This window comes from Poromitra crassiceps (assembly GCF_964638095.1).
Source record: "Poromitra crassiceps genome assembly, chromosome: 25".
Classification (NCBI taxonomy): Eukaryota; Metazoa; Chordata; class Actinopteri; order Beryciformes; family Melamphaidae; genus Poromitra; species Poromitra crassiceps.
The window spans coordinates 13,104,880-13,115,216 of record NC_139649.1 but is presented as its reverse complement, the minus strand read 5'-3'; the positions used below and the strand labels follow the sequence as shown (position 1 = coordinate 13,115,216).

General features: G+C 45.4%; 1 protein-coding gene across 1 annotated transcript in view; it reads right to left on the bottom strand.

Moving 5' to 3' along the window:
* gli1 (GLI family zinc finger 1) overlaps nt 1-9,535 on the bottom strand; it is a gene marked incomplete at both ends in the record, with an annotated part of 16,307 nt that extends 6,772 nt beyond the window's left edge. The window contains 6 exons of the mRNA XM_083661125.1: nt 442-549; nt 1,589-1,751; nt 2,384-2,582; nt 2,791-2,892; nt 7,094-7,326; nt 9,465-9,535. Of these exons, the coding sequence (XP_083517251.1) occupies nt 442-549; nt 1,589-1,751; nt 2,384-2,582; nt 2,791-2,892; nt 7,094-7,326; nt 9,465-9,535 (876 nt within the window). The remainder of the gene's footprint in view (nt 1-441; nt 550-1,588; nt 1,752-2,383; nt 2,583-2,790; nt 2,893-7,093; nt 7,327-9,464) is intronic.
* Between the last annotated feature and the right edge of the window lie 802 nt (nt 9,536-10,337).

Sequence of the window (10,337 nt, the reverse complement as noted above, 5' to 3'; positions counted from 1 at the left end):
CCACACCTTGATTTCTGACAAAGTCCAGCCTTCTTATTATTCCCTGTAGGCTTCTACATGGAGCATAGAGCCGGACCACACCAACGGGATCTGGGCAGTCCTCCTCATACAGAGGAACCCCCAAGCTCCCGTCGGCGTCGGGGACTATTTTTTGTGTGGTTTCTGTAGCAAGTGGGTTTTTACAGTTTTTACACTCATTAACCCTAACATACATGTCTTTGAGGTTGGGAGGAAACCGGAGCACCTGGAGGAAACCAACGTGAACATGGGGAGAACATGTAAAGTCCACACAGAAAGGACCTGGGACGGACCGAAGAAGAACCCCCGACCTTCTCGCTGTGATGCGACAGTGCTAACCGCTGAGCCACCATCGCCTAAATGTGTTTCATGTAGTGAGGGTGAAAAGCACCGATGTGTTGTGAGAAGGTGATTCTTCTGTACCTGCGTGCCGGTGGAGGACGGACTGGCCACGTCTCCTTCTGACCTCTCCTCCAGGCTCTTCACATTGATGCCGTCCATCATGCCTCCAAGTCCTGGCTCTGTCTTCAGCTACACCAACACAACACAACACAACACAAGACAACACACACACACACACACACACACACACACACACACACACACACACACACACACACACACACACACACACAAACACAACACACGACAACACATCATGATTTCTGGACTCAACAAGTCAGTGCTGACATAAATTTTTCTCCTTCTCCCTCTTCTTAAATCTTTTTCTCCCCTCACACACAGTCACACATATACAATTACAGTTTTCATGGATCAAATTTCAAAACTTTTCCATGACTTTTCAAGGGTCCATAATAGAACATGGTGACTCTGAATCAATACCAGAAAATGATCACTACACTGAACAAATAGGACCCACCATATTGGATTTTAGTGCTTTACACACTGCATCACATTACATGGAAGCTATTGAAATAAAACATGATTTTTTCCATAAAAATATTACAGTAACATAAAATCCAAGAAGCACTCAAATGGATACATTACAGGTAACGTCAACAGCTACAGAAAATACATTTGCTGTTATGTTACACTAGGGTATCGGCCCCTTCACATCAGTGATGTCATAAGATGATTTTGGTCAATAATGATGTCACTGATGACATCACTGATGATGTCATAGACATTGTGACATCATCAGTTGGACAACAAATTGAAACAAACAGATATTTCCCACTTGAAACAGATATTGCCCACTTGCTCCCTTTTATATAATAAAGGATTACGTGGAAGGTTATCCACGGAAGATTACCGTAACAATTATTCTCATTACACAAACAAAATGCCATGACCTTTCCAAAACTTTCACGGATTTGACCAATTCCGTGACTTTTCCAGGCCTGGAAAACAAGATTTTGAAATTCCATGACTTTTACAGGTTTTCCATGATCGTGGGAACCCTGCAATTAGCACAGACTTCCATACTCGCTATCTTTCCCCTGCATCTCGACCAAGCTTCCTGTCTAGTGTCTATCTCCCGCAAGTAGGTGAAGGGACACTTAAAGGGCCCTGGCTGCTCCATGTGAAGAGTATGAGACAACCGTCTTACGTGTCCGTGCTTGGGCGGAGCGTGGAGCCGGGGATTGTGGGGCGGCAGGCGGGAAGCTTGGCAGGGGGTGTGTCCGCCCAGAGGTGTCCCCCCGCCTCCTCCATACATGGAACCCTGTGGCCGCGACTGGTAGTTCATAGAGCTGGAATAGCCCAGGGACGGACTGGGGAGCAACAGAGGACACAACAGTGTTACAACCCCATAGGAGAGAATGCAATATTTATTAGCACAATTGTTTCCTCTCTCTCTTAAAACTTCCTGAAATCTCTTGTGTTTGCCTGAAATTGGCTTTTCAATAACGTTCAGACTGTTTTGGATCATATACCATTTCCACTAGATGTGCTTGTGGCTCCTTCGAAAATACAGGTGAATTTCAGCATTGTCTGTTTTTTAAATTGAAGATGAGTGCCTGCTTTCAGCGGCTGCTCAGCTTCAGGCTAGATGCTTGAAAGTAGACAGCTCAGCAGTGACCAGAGTTGCATCAGAAATGTAACCAAGTGAGGAGGAGGAGGAGGGCAGGATGAACAATACACTTCTTGCCTGAAGATAAAATGCATATTGTGCACATTACATTGTCTATTGTCACAAGAGGGAATGTGTCCCCGTGTATTTCTCCCTAAAATGGCTCCAGGATTACATAATTGGAATATTAGCCAGATCGATCTGAAAAATAAATATTTTGAGCACTAGACATGTGACCTATTGAGAAAGGAGATAATCGATATAGATTCTGATATTTCTACTGACTTGCATCTGCATGATTTGAGCCAAGGCTAGAAAGGAGAAATATCCAACCTCATGGCGCCTACGGAGAGATGGCCGTAAGAGCTGGCCCCGTTGGGGTTGCAGCGAGAGTTGACGAAGGCCACCAGAGAGTTGGGTGAGGTCCGGATGACCGTCTGCAGGTCCACACTGGCGTCAGACAGAGGAGAGATCGACAGAGCCCTCTTTTTACTGAGCTTCAGCATGGAACGAGGTGTGGAGAACCTCGAGCCTAAAGAGAACAGAAGAAACCATGAGGGGGGTTATACTGATCTGGAGCCTAGAGGCAAAACTGTACCACCTTAATGCATCTTAATACAGGCAGATTTTTGAGTAGAAATCAGCTCACAGGAAACCGTCCAATGACAACACTGCGATTTAAACACCTAAAATAGCGCACACCACTTTTACACCAGGCTGTGCTGTGAGTGTTTCCTTACCGTCCCCTGAGCCGATCTGATCGGAGCCAGGTTGGCCCTGGCAGAAGCCGTGATGAGAGGACATCATGTTGCTCTGGTTACAGTAGGGGGTGCCATTGCCACCTGTCACACAACAGGAACAGACAGAAAGACTGTCAAGTCAGATAACAATTATGTCAATGGAAGATTTAGGTAAATAGAATAGGTTTATGTAGATACTTATACTTATGTAGCCCTGGTAAAAATCCATTTAGACATCAGGATGTAGATAGTTTAAAAACCAAGTTAATATGCATAAATACAGTTTAAATATGTATGCATGGATAACAGAAATAAATAAGTATAAAAATGTACATGGATGATAAAATGTATGAATTAGAAGTCATACTGTTTACAGCTTTAAGAGTCAAAGTTTGGAGTTCATGCAAATTACCATATAGTTTGTTTGTTCATTCAAGGATTCAACTCGTGTAGTCCATTCTTTTAATACATCCATGGTGTAGTTAGACAATCAGCCTAACCTGCTTTGTAGCCTAATCTGTCCATCATTGGTTTTCTTTAATGTAATTGGAAGTGGTAAATCAAACAGCCAACCTAGTGTCCTCTAGTAACAGAGTGGCGTCAGCGGAGGACCAAAATGCAAGAATCATTAGCCAATGAACAGCCAGGAATGGGTCTCGCGCTACTTTTGCATGCTAAAATAAAGCCGATAATGTACAATTTGATTCATTTCAAGGGATGAAAAACCCTTTCAAAGTACAACACTGTCTATTTTGATGCAACTCGACAGTGCTGCTTTTTTTACTGAAGAGTTCCACTTTCTACTTCCTGGAAAAAAACTGGTCCATTGGAGTGAATGGAGATGTCGGAACTCTTCTATTATACGGCTCTGAGCCAACCCAAGTCCAGTCTCAGGGTTGGGGGCGGGACTTAGTGGTGAGCTGAGCATTGGGGAACCATTCAGAGATATTTTACTGAGAGCATTCCGTTCATAACTCATGGGTTTGATGACCAGTCATCCTGTGGTTTTGGACGTTGTGTTATCTACAAGAGGCAAATACGAGTCTGTGTGTTGTTTTCTATACTGTAACTGAATGTTAGAAGTGTAAAAACGATGCTTTAATAGCGTTTAGCCGTTAGCTTAGCTAAATCGTCATTAGCATTGCAGTCGAACTGTTAGCTTTGCATTTGAATCAATTGGTTAAGACAAGCTACTGCTAAATCGCCATGAAATAGTGTTTGGACTTGTTGCTTAGCTGATATATTTGATTCAGGAGACGGACAGTGGTCACTGAGAGAGAGCGGACCAGGAAAGCTCTGTTTGGACCACATGTGGGTGTGCTGCTGTTGGACTGCCGCTGCTGTTTCTTCTGCCATTCTTCCGCCCATCCATTCCCCCCTACCTAACCCTAACCCTAGTCCCTGGTTTCCGTGAGTACTGACTGCACGTGCCTTTTGTTTTATGCCTACCCCACACTACAGGATTTTCAAATCCTTGAAGATTATAAAAATCTTGAGAGCCCACACACTACAGGACAGAGAGAGCCGATTTTTTAACATTTCAATCTTGGGACACACACACAATCGCGTCTGTTCAAACGCAACCCCACACACTAGAAGATTATGCCGACGATTCACCTTGGAAGCAGGGCTCGACGTTAACTTTTAAAATGAATCTTGACGAGGAAACGTGTGGAGCTTTTATACACTGTGTGGTTTTCTGCTCGCGGAAGTCTTGAAAACTCCACTTTGTCCGCCCAGCCGCGTCCATTCGGGGTGTAGGCCTACTGTGCACGGCCAGGCGAAAACCGTCTGCACAGGTGCCTTGTGGAGGGGCGTGTCTGCTGATTTGACTCACTTTTCCGTGCGGACACTCGCCGATCTAAGCGCTTGTTGTAGGCTACATGCTTTGCAGTAGGCCTATAGCATTAGTTTTCCGTCCCGTTCAAAGACGCACGGGTATTTCACCTCGATGACAATTTCCTCGTTCTTTGTTTCTGTGCGGGGCTGCGGGCGGACGCGGACCAGATTATTTTGCGAAAAACTGTATGGAAACGCAGCTACTACTGGCTCTCTGCTCAAGATGCAATCGCCTGTCGGGTTGTAAATATCTAACATGTTAGATATGCCCGATTCACAATCGGGAAGAGGCAGTCTTCCCGATTGTGAATCTTTGAACCCCACACACTACAGGATAATTTGGGAAGATTATCTGCCCGACGCGCATCAAATCGGGAGCACCCCCGAGAAAATCGGGAGGGGGGAATCTTGGCCATAATCTTGCAAATTATCCTGTAGTGTGGGGTAGGCATTACCTGCTTGTGTGAACAAGTGAAGCGGCCATTACAGTTTTCAGGCCTCCACGCTCCCAAGCTACACTCAGGCCTGCAACAGGGGTTTCTGGGTTTGAGTGAGTGTGGGCCCACAGTATATTTTTGAGGTGTATTGTTTTCGAAGAGGTTATACATAATAGTAATTGGACATATAAATTAGAGGTAACAGATAAATCGATAACAAAGAATTGGAATATAAATAGATAAATTAATAATTACTGTTGTTTGTCAATTGTCAATCTAATTTTGTTTGCATTTGTTTTATATTTGATCCGAAGCACTTTTTGCTACATTTTGTTACCTATAGTAATAAATCCCCACGTTTTGCGGTTATTGCAGTTAAAGCATACTTGTTGTGTAATTCATATATAAGTAGGCTAATTCATATTTGGGTAATAAATAATTGTTTAAAAAGGTAGATTAAAAAGACACAATATGTCATATGTTTATATTTTATATTTTCTGAACATATTTGGAGGCACCGCCAGTTATTTTAGTTTTATGAATAAGAGTGAATATTTAAATAACAGGTATAGCGCCATTACATTTGAAACCATAACCCAGGCCCCGCCCCATAGTACTATCACACTAAGCCTATTTTGATACTCTTAACTACTAGCTACATGGGAAGGGTGTTACACTTGGTAGTCTATCAAATCTATAAAGTATCTGTAAAGCCTAGGCTTATTCTAATAAAGGGCTTAAATTCAGCGCGGGATTGCAGGAGTAGCACATAATTTCATCAATTCCCGCTAATTGGAAATTGGAAATTCTGGCACACATTAATGACTGAATAATTACCTTTGTGAGACAAACGTGAAGTAGTTGTGAACTTTCTACGTCGTCACTCAGAGACCAACGCGAAAATGAAGTGTGGAGATGCGTCTGGCTATGCGAGACTAACGTTAGTTAATGATCATTTATGATAGAGCGCTCGACACTTTTGATAAATTGACAGAAAATAAAGAGCCACGCGGCATTTATAATTGAAGCTTCGAAGATTAGGTTAATTTAACACAAGCTAAGTGACGTTACATTTCCATGATGCAAAGTAATATTCTCGATCACCGAGTGGTTATTGTTTAACTATTGTGGTCAGACCCACCATCTTACATCAGCATGCCCCCAGGCAGGGACGGAGGGTCTGAATCACAAGTCAGCATTTCCGGGTTTTGCCGTAGGAATTCCTATGGTAAAATCTGATTGGCTGAGCTGTTATGGAATTATTATTATAATAATAATTATTATTGGTGGGTTGTACAAAATGTACCACCCCATGAGTTGCATCACTCTGTCTGTGGTTGGTCAATTCATATGGGCCCATGTTGAGAACTACCGCATAGTATCCTCCAACCCCCCTCCCCCCCGCCACCCCCGTGTATAAATCCCCCTATATGAAGCATGTAAGGGGAACCCCCCCCCCCCCAATTTGCAAAATGATTTGTATTTCAATGGAAAGTGAGACAGCATAATATTCAAGAGTCACATGTCACTGTCCTGATGCGTTTGCAAGCAAGTAATTTACTTTAAGTTGTTAAACTCACTCCACACTTGATCACCTGCATGTGTGAAATGTCAAAGTGTAGGAGTACACATCTAGCATCACTAGCTATATACATGATGACTTTAAAGCCACAGAGACAGCTGGTAAGCTGAGAAGGGCACAGAGTAGGGAAGGCAACAGAGACGAGGCTCCCGCAGGATTCAGTCCTGTGCCAGCAGAGAGGAGGTACATGTGGGCAGAGCAGGGCTGTTATCCACTACCATCACATTTAAAAAGGCAAACTAGCCTCAGTTCACCATTCATATTATATTAGATATTTAATATCTAAGTGTAACATCCACATTCACTTTCAGCAGTTCTCTAGTATAGTGATAAGACACATTACATGTTGCTGCTGATGCTGCTGTTGATTTCCACTAGAGAAAGAACCTCTCTTCTGAGTAAGCAGCGGTCAGATTGAGGAGATGTAAGAGATCCACTGACTCACCCTCTGTGGAAGGCATGCCCCGGTGGCCCATCATACTGTGTGGCGGTGGGGCCTGAGGGGGCCTCATGTACTGATCCATGCAGGGGCCGAGGCCCTGTCCCGGGCCGGGTCCAGGAGTCATGCTAGCGGTCATGGGATTGTACATGGCTCGGCAGTCCTGGGGAGGGCCATTGTGTAGCGGGCCGCGCAGCGAGGACACATCACTGTAGGGGGGCCGGCCTGATGGGGCTAGCCTGGAAATATCAAGAAAGACAAAAAAACAAAAAGAATCGTCAAGTTTTTTCAGATTTTTCTCCCATTTTCTCCCCAATTGTACTTGGCCAATTCCCCCTGCTGTCCCGGTCATTGCTCCACCCCCTCTGCCGATCTGGGGAGAGCCGTAGACTAGCACACGCTTCCTCCAATACATGACAAAGACACATACCCTTAATCCGGCTTCCTTTATTTGAACCTACACAGAAAATATGAGGTGAGGTGCATGGCAACAGTCAAGTTAACTTGGGACAAACACCACTTCTCCACTCTTGATCTGTTGTGAATTGTGATGTCTCCTACTCACCACTAGATGGTGCATAGCCCTTATCCTGGGGCACGATGTGGAAACTTACTCATCTTGGTTTTCCCCTACTAAACGAGAGAAGGGAAGCCTCATTGGAACTTTCCAGCCTTCTCATGAATTTGAATGTGTTCTCTGACCTTTCCTCAGTCTGACTGGCTAGTTCAAAATCTCTCTCTCCAGGTCTCTCTCCCTCTCTCTCTCCAGGTCTCTCCCTCTCTCTCTCGGTCTCTCTCTCTCGGTCTCTCCTCTCCTGTGGGGCAGACTTCATTCATCTATCCACCTTCTAAGTCTTCCTTTCACTTCTCTAATTCTTCCACCGCGACGTGTATCCACACAGGAGCTTAATCTGTCCACTCTAATCCACTGTGCCGGTTCCCCCCCCCCCCCGACTATACCTCCCTCCCACTCTCACTCCTTTCTCCCTCTCTATCCTTCTCTTCTGCCATTCATCCCTCTCTCTCCCTCCCTCTCTCTCTCTAGCCCCTATGTCTTTTCTGTCTCTTACTATCTCTTCTTTCACCTCCTCCACTCCCTTTCTCTGTCCTACCCGCCTCTCACTCTCTCCCTCTCTCCCTCTCTCTCTGTGCGTAACCTGAGCGGGGCGCGGGGCAGTCATGCAGAGCACAGCGGGGCCTGGTCAGCCTGTAATTAGCAGCTGTCAGAGAGAGAGAGAGAGAGAGAGAGGCCGAGTCCACCCGCAACCTGGGTGGCATTAGGAGGGGAGGGCTGGAGGAGGAGGAGGAGGAGGAGGAGGAGGAGAAGGTGGGGAGGGGGAGGAGTGAGGGGCGGGGCTAGTAGAGGCTATATCCACAACAATTGCAGCGAGACCTGGGCTTTGCACCCTCAGACTAGCTGTGAGCGTGACTAGAAAATGAGCTAAGTTTGAGCTAAATCATGTAACAGCCATGCTCTGTTAGTGCAGTGATTTTTGGCTGTGTTTTGATAAAATAATAAATAAATGAAAGGGTGAGACAGGTAGAGAGGTTGTGGTTTTAATACAGAGAGAGAATAGCCTGGTCAAACCATCCTTAGTCATAACGTGACCTCACATTCCGTTTCATTCTGATTCTGGCCTCCAGCCTGCCCCCAGCTATTTCCAGAATTACAAAGTGCACGGGCCAATCAGGGACCTGCCTCGTTATGACAACATAACCTGCCAATCAGGCACGTCGCTGGCAAAAAAAAGTATGGTGGCTCCCGAAGCAACGAGTGGTAACGTTAACTTTAGCAGCATAAAACACCGCCCTAAGTGCAGTTATTGCAGAAATAGATGCAATAACAACAATTAAACAAGAACAAGAGTATGCACCAGCGGAGTTTCTCTGCGTTTTCACCGTTCCTCCGAGTGGATTTGGATTGGATTTGGCGACGCTGATTGGCTGAAGGAGTTGTCTGTCAAGGCAGGTACACCCACCCACTGAAATCGCTGTGGGCGGGCTCGAGGCCAGACTGATCCGCAGAACGAAACGGAGTGTGACTTCACGTGATCGTATGGTTTCACCAGGCTAGAGAGAGAAGTGAATTCACGTGATCGTATGATTTCACCAGGCTAGAGAGAGAAGTGAATTCACGTGATCGTATGATTTCACCAGGCTAGAGAGAGAAGTGAATTCACGTGTTCGTATGATTTCACCAGGCTAGAGAGAGAAGTGAATTCACGTGATCGTATGATTTCACCAGGCTAGAGAGAGAAGCGTGCAAGAGATGACTCTCGTGTCAAATAGTTGAATTGACCAAGATGGATAGAGGTTAAAATCCAGCTGCAGACTAATGATTGAGGAAGTGGTGCATGTACAGTAGCTGTGGTCTCACCCTCTGGACGGCTGGTTGGGTGAGGACTCATAGTGATACAGCCCCTGGTGTGGCTGCATGTCCACTGGCATCGGAGCTCCAAGACTGTTTGGCCTTCTGCTCCCTCACGCCCTAGACAGGAGGACACACAGAGAGACACGAAAAGGGTTAGGGTGAGGACAGGAAAACCAAACAAACCCGACCCAAACCAACAAACGAAACCCGACCAAACTCAACCAAAAAAAGCGCTCCCTCGTGCCCTGGAAAAGTGAGCTATATAGACAGGAACAATAGTGGCGAGGAAAAGGAGTAGCTAGGATGTTAATAACAGACCGAAACCAAGCCAAGCCAAATAGATCAAGGAGCCAAATAAGCTCCTTCTAACCTGCTTGTACTCCTTTTAGAGGAAATGGACAGAAACAAGAACAACCAAGGTTAGGACCATTTGGTCCTGAACAACCATTGAGAGTTTCTATGTATTCGACCACAAAGGAAAAACAAACACTAGCAGGTGTTTGCAGGTGAATTGAACACAAAGTGTTGATAAACTGAATGTGTTTCACAGTGAGCTGTGGTTAACCTGAGACAGAATGGGAGGAGGAGGGGGGGGGGGTACACTTTACTGTAACAGCCTACTTTGAGAGAGCCCTGGAAAGCCTTTTGGAGGACAGTGTGCAATCGCAACCGCAGTGAATTCAGAGCAGAAAGAATCTGGAGCAATCAAATCATGCGTGTCTGTGCATTGTTCTGAAATCAATGAATCAACAGCACAGAATCAGTGTGTGCGGCTATGTGGTCGCCCCGTGTGGCGAGGCTGGAGAAGTACAATCCATTAACAAACAACAACACAGGTTGAATCTTTCTGCGGCCGCCCAGACATAGAAATGTAACCAT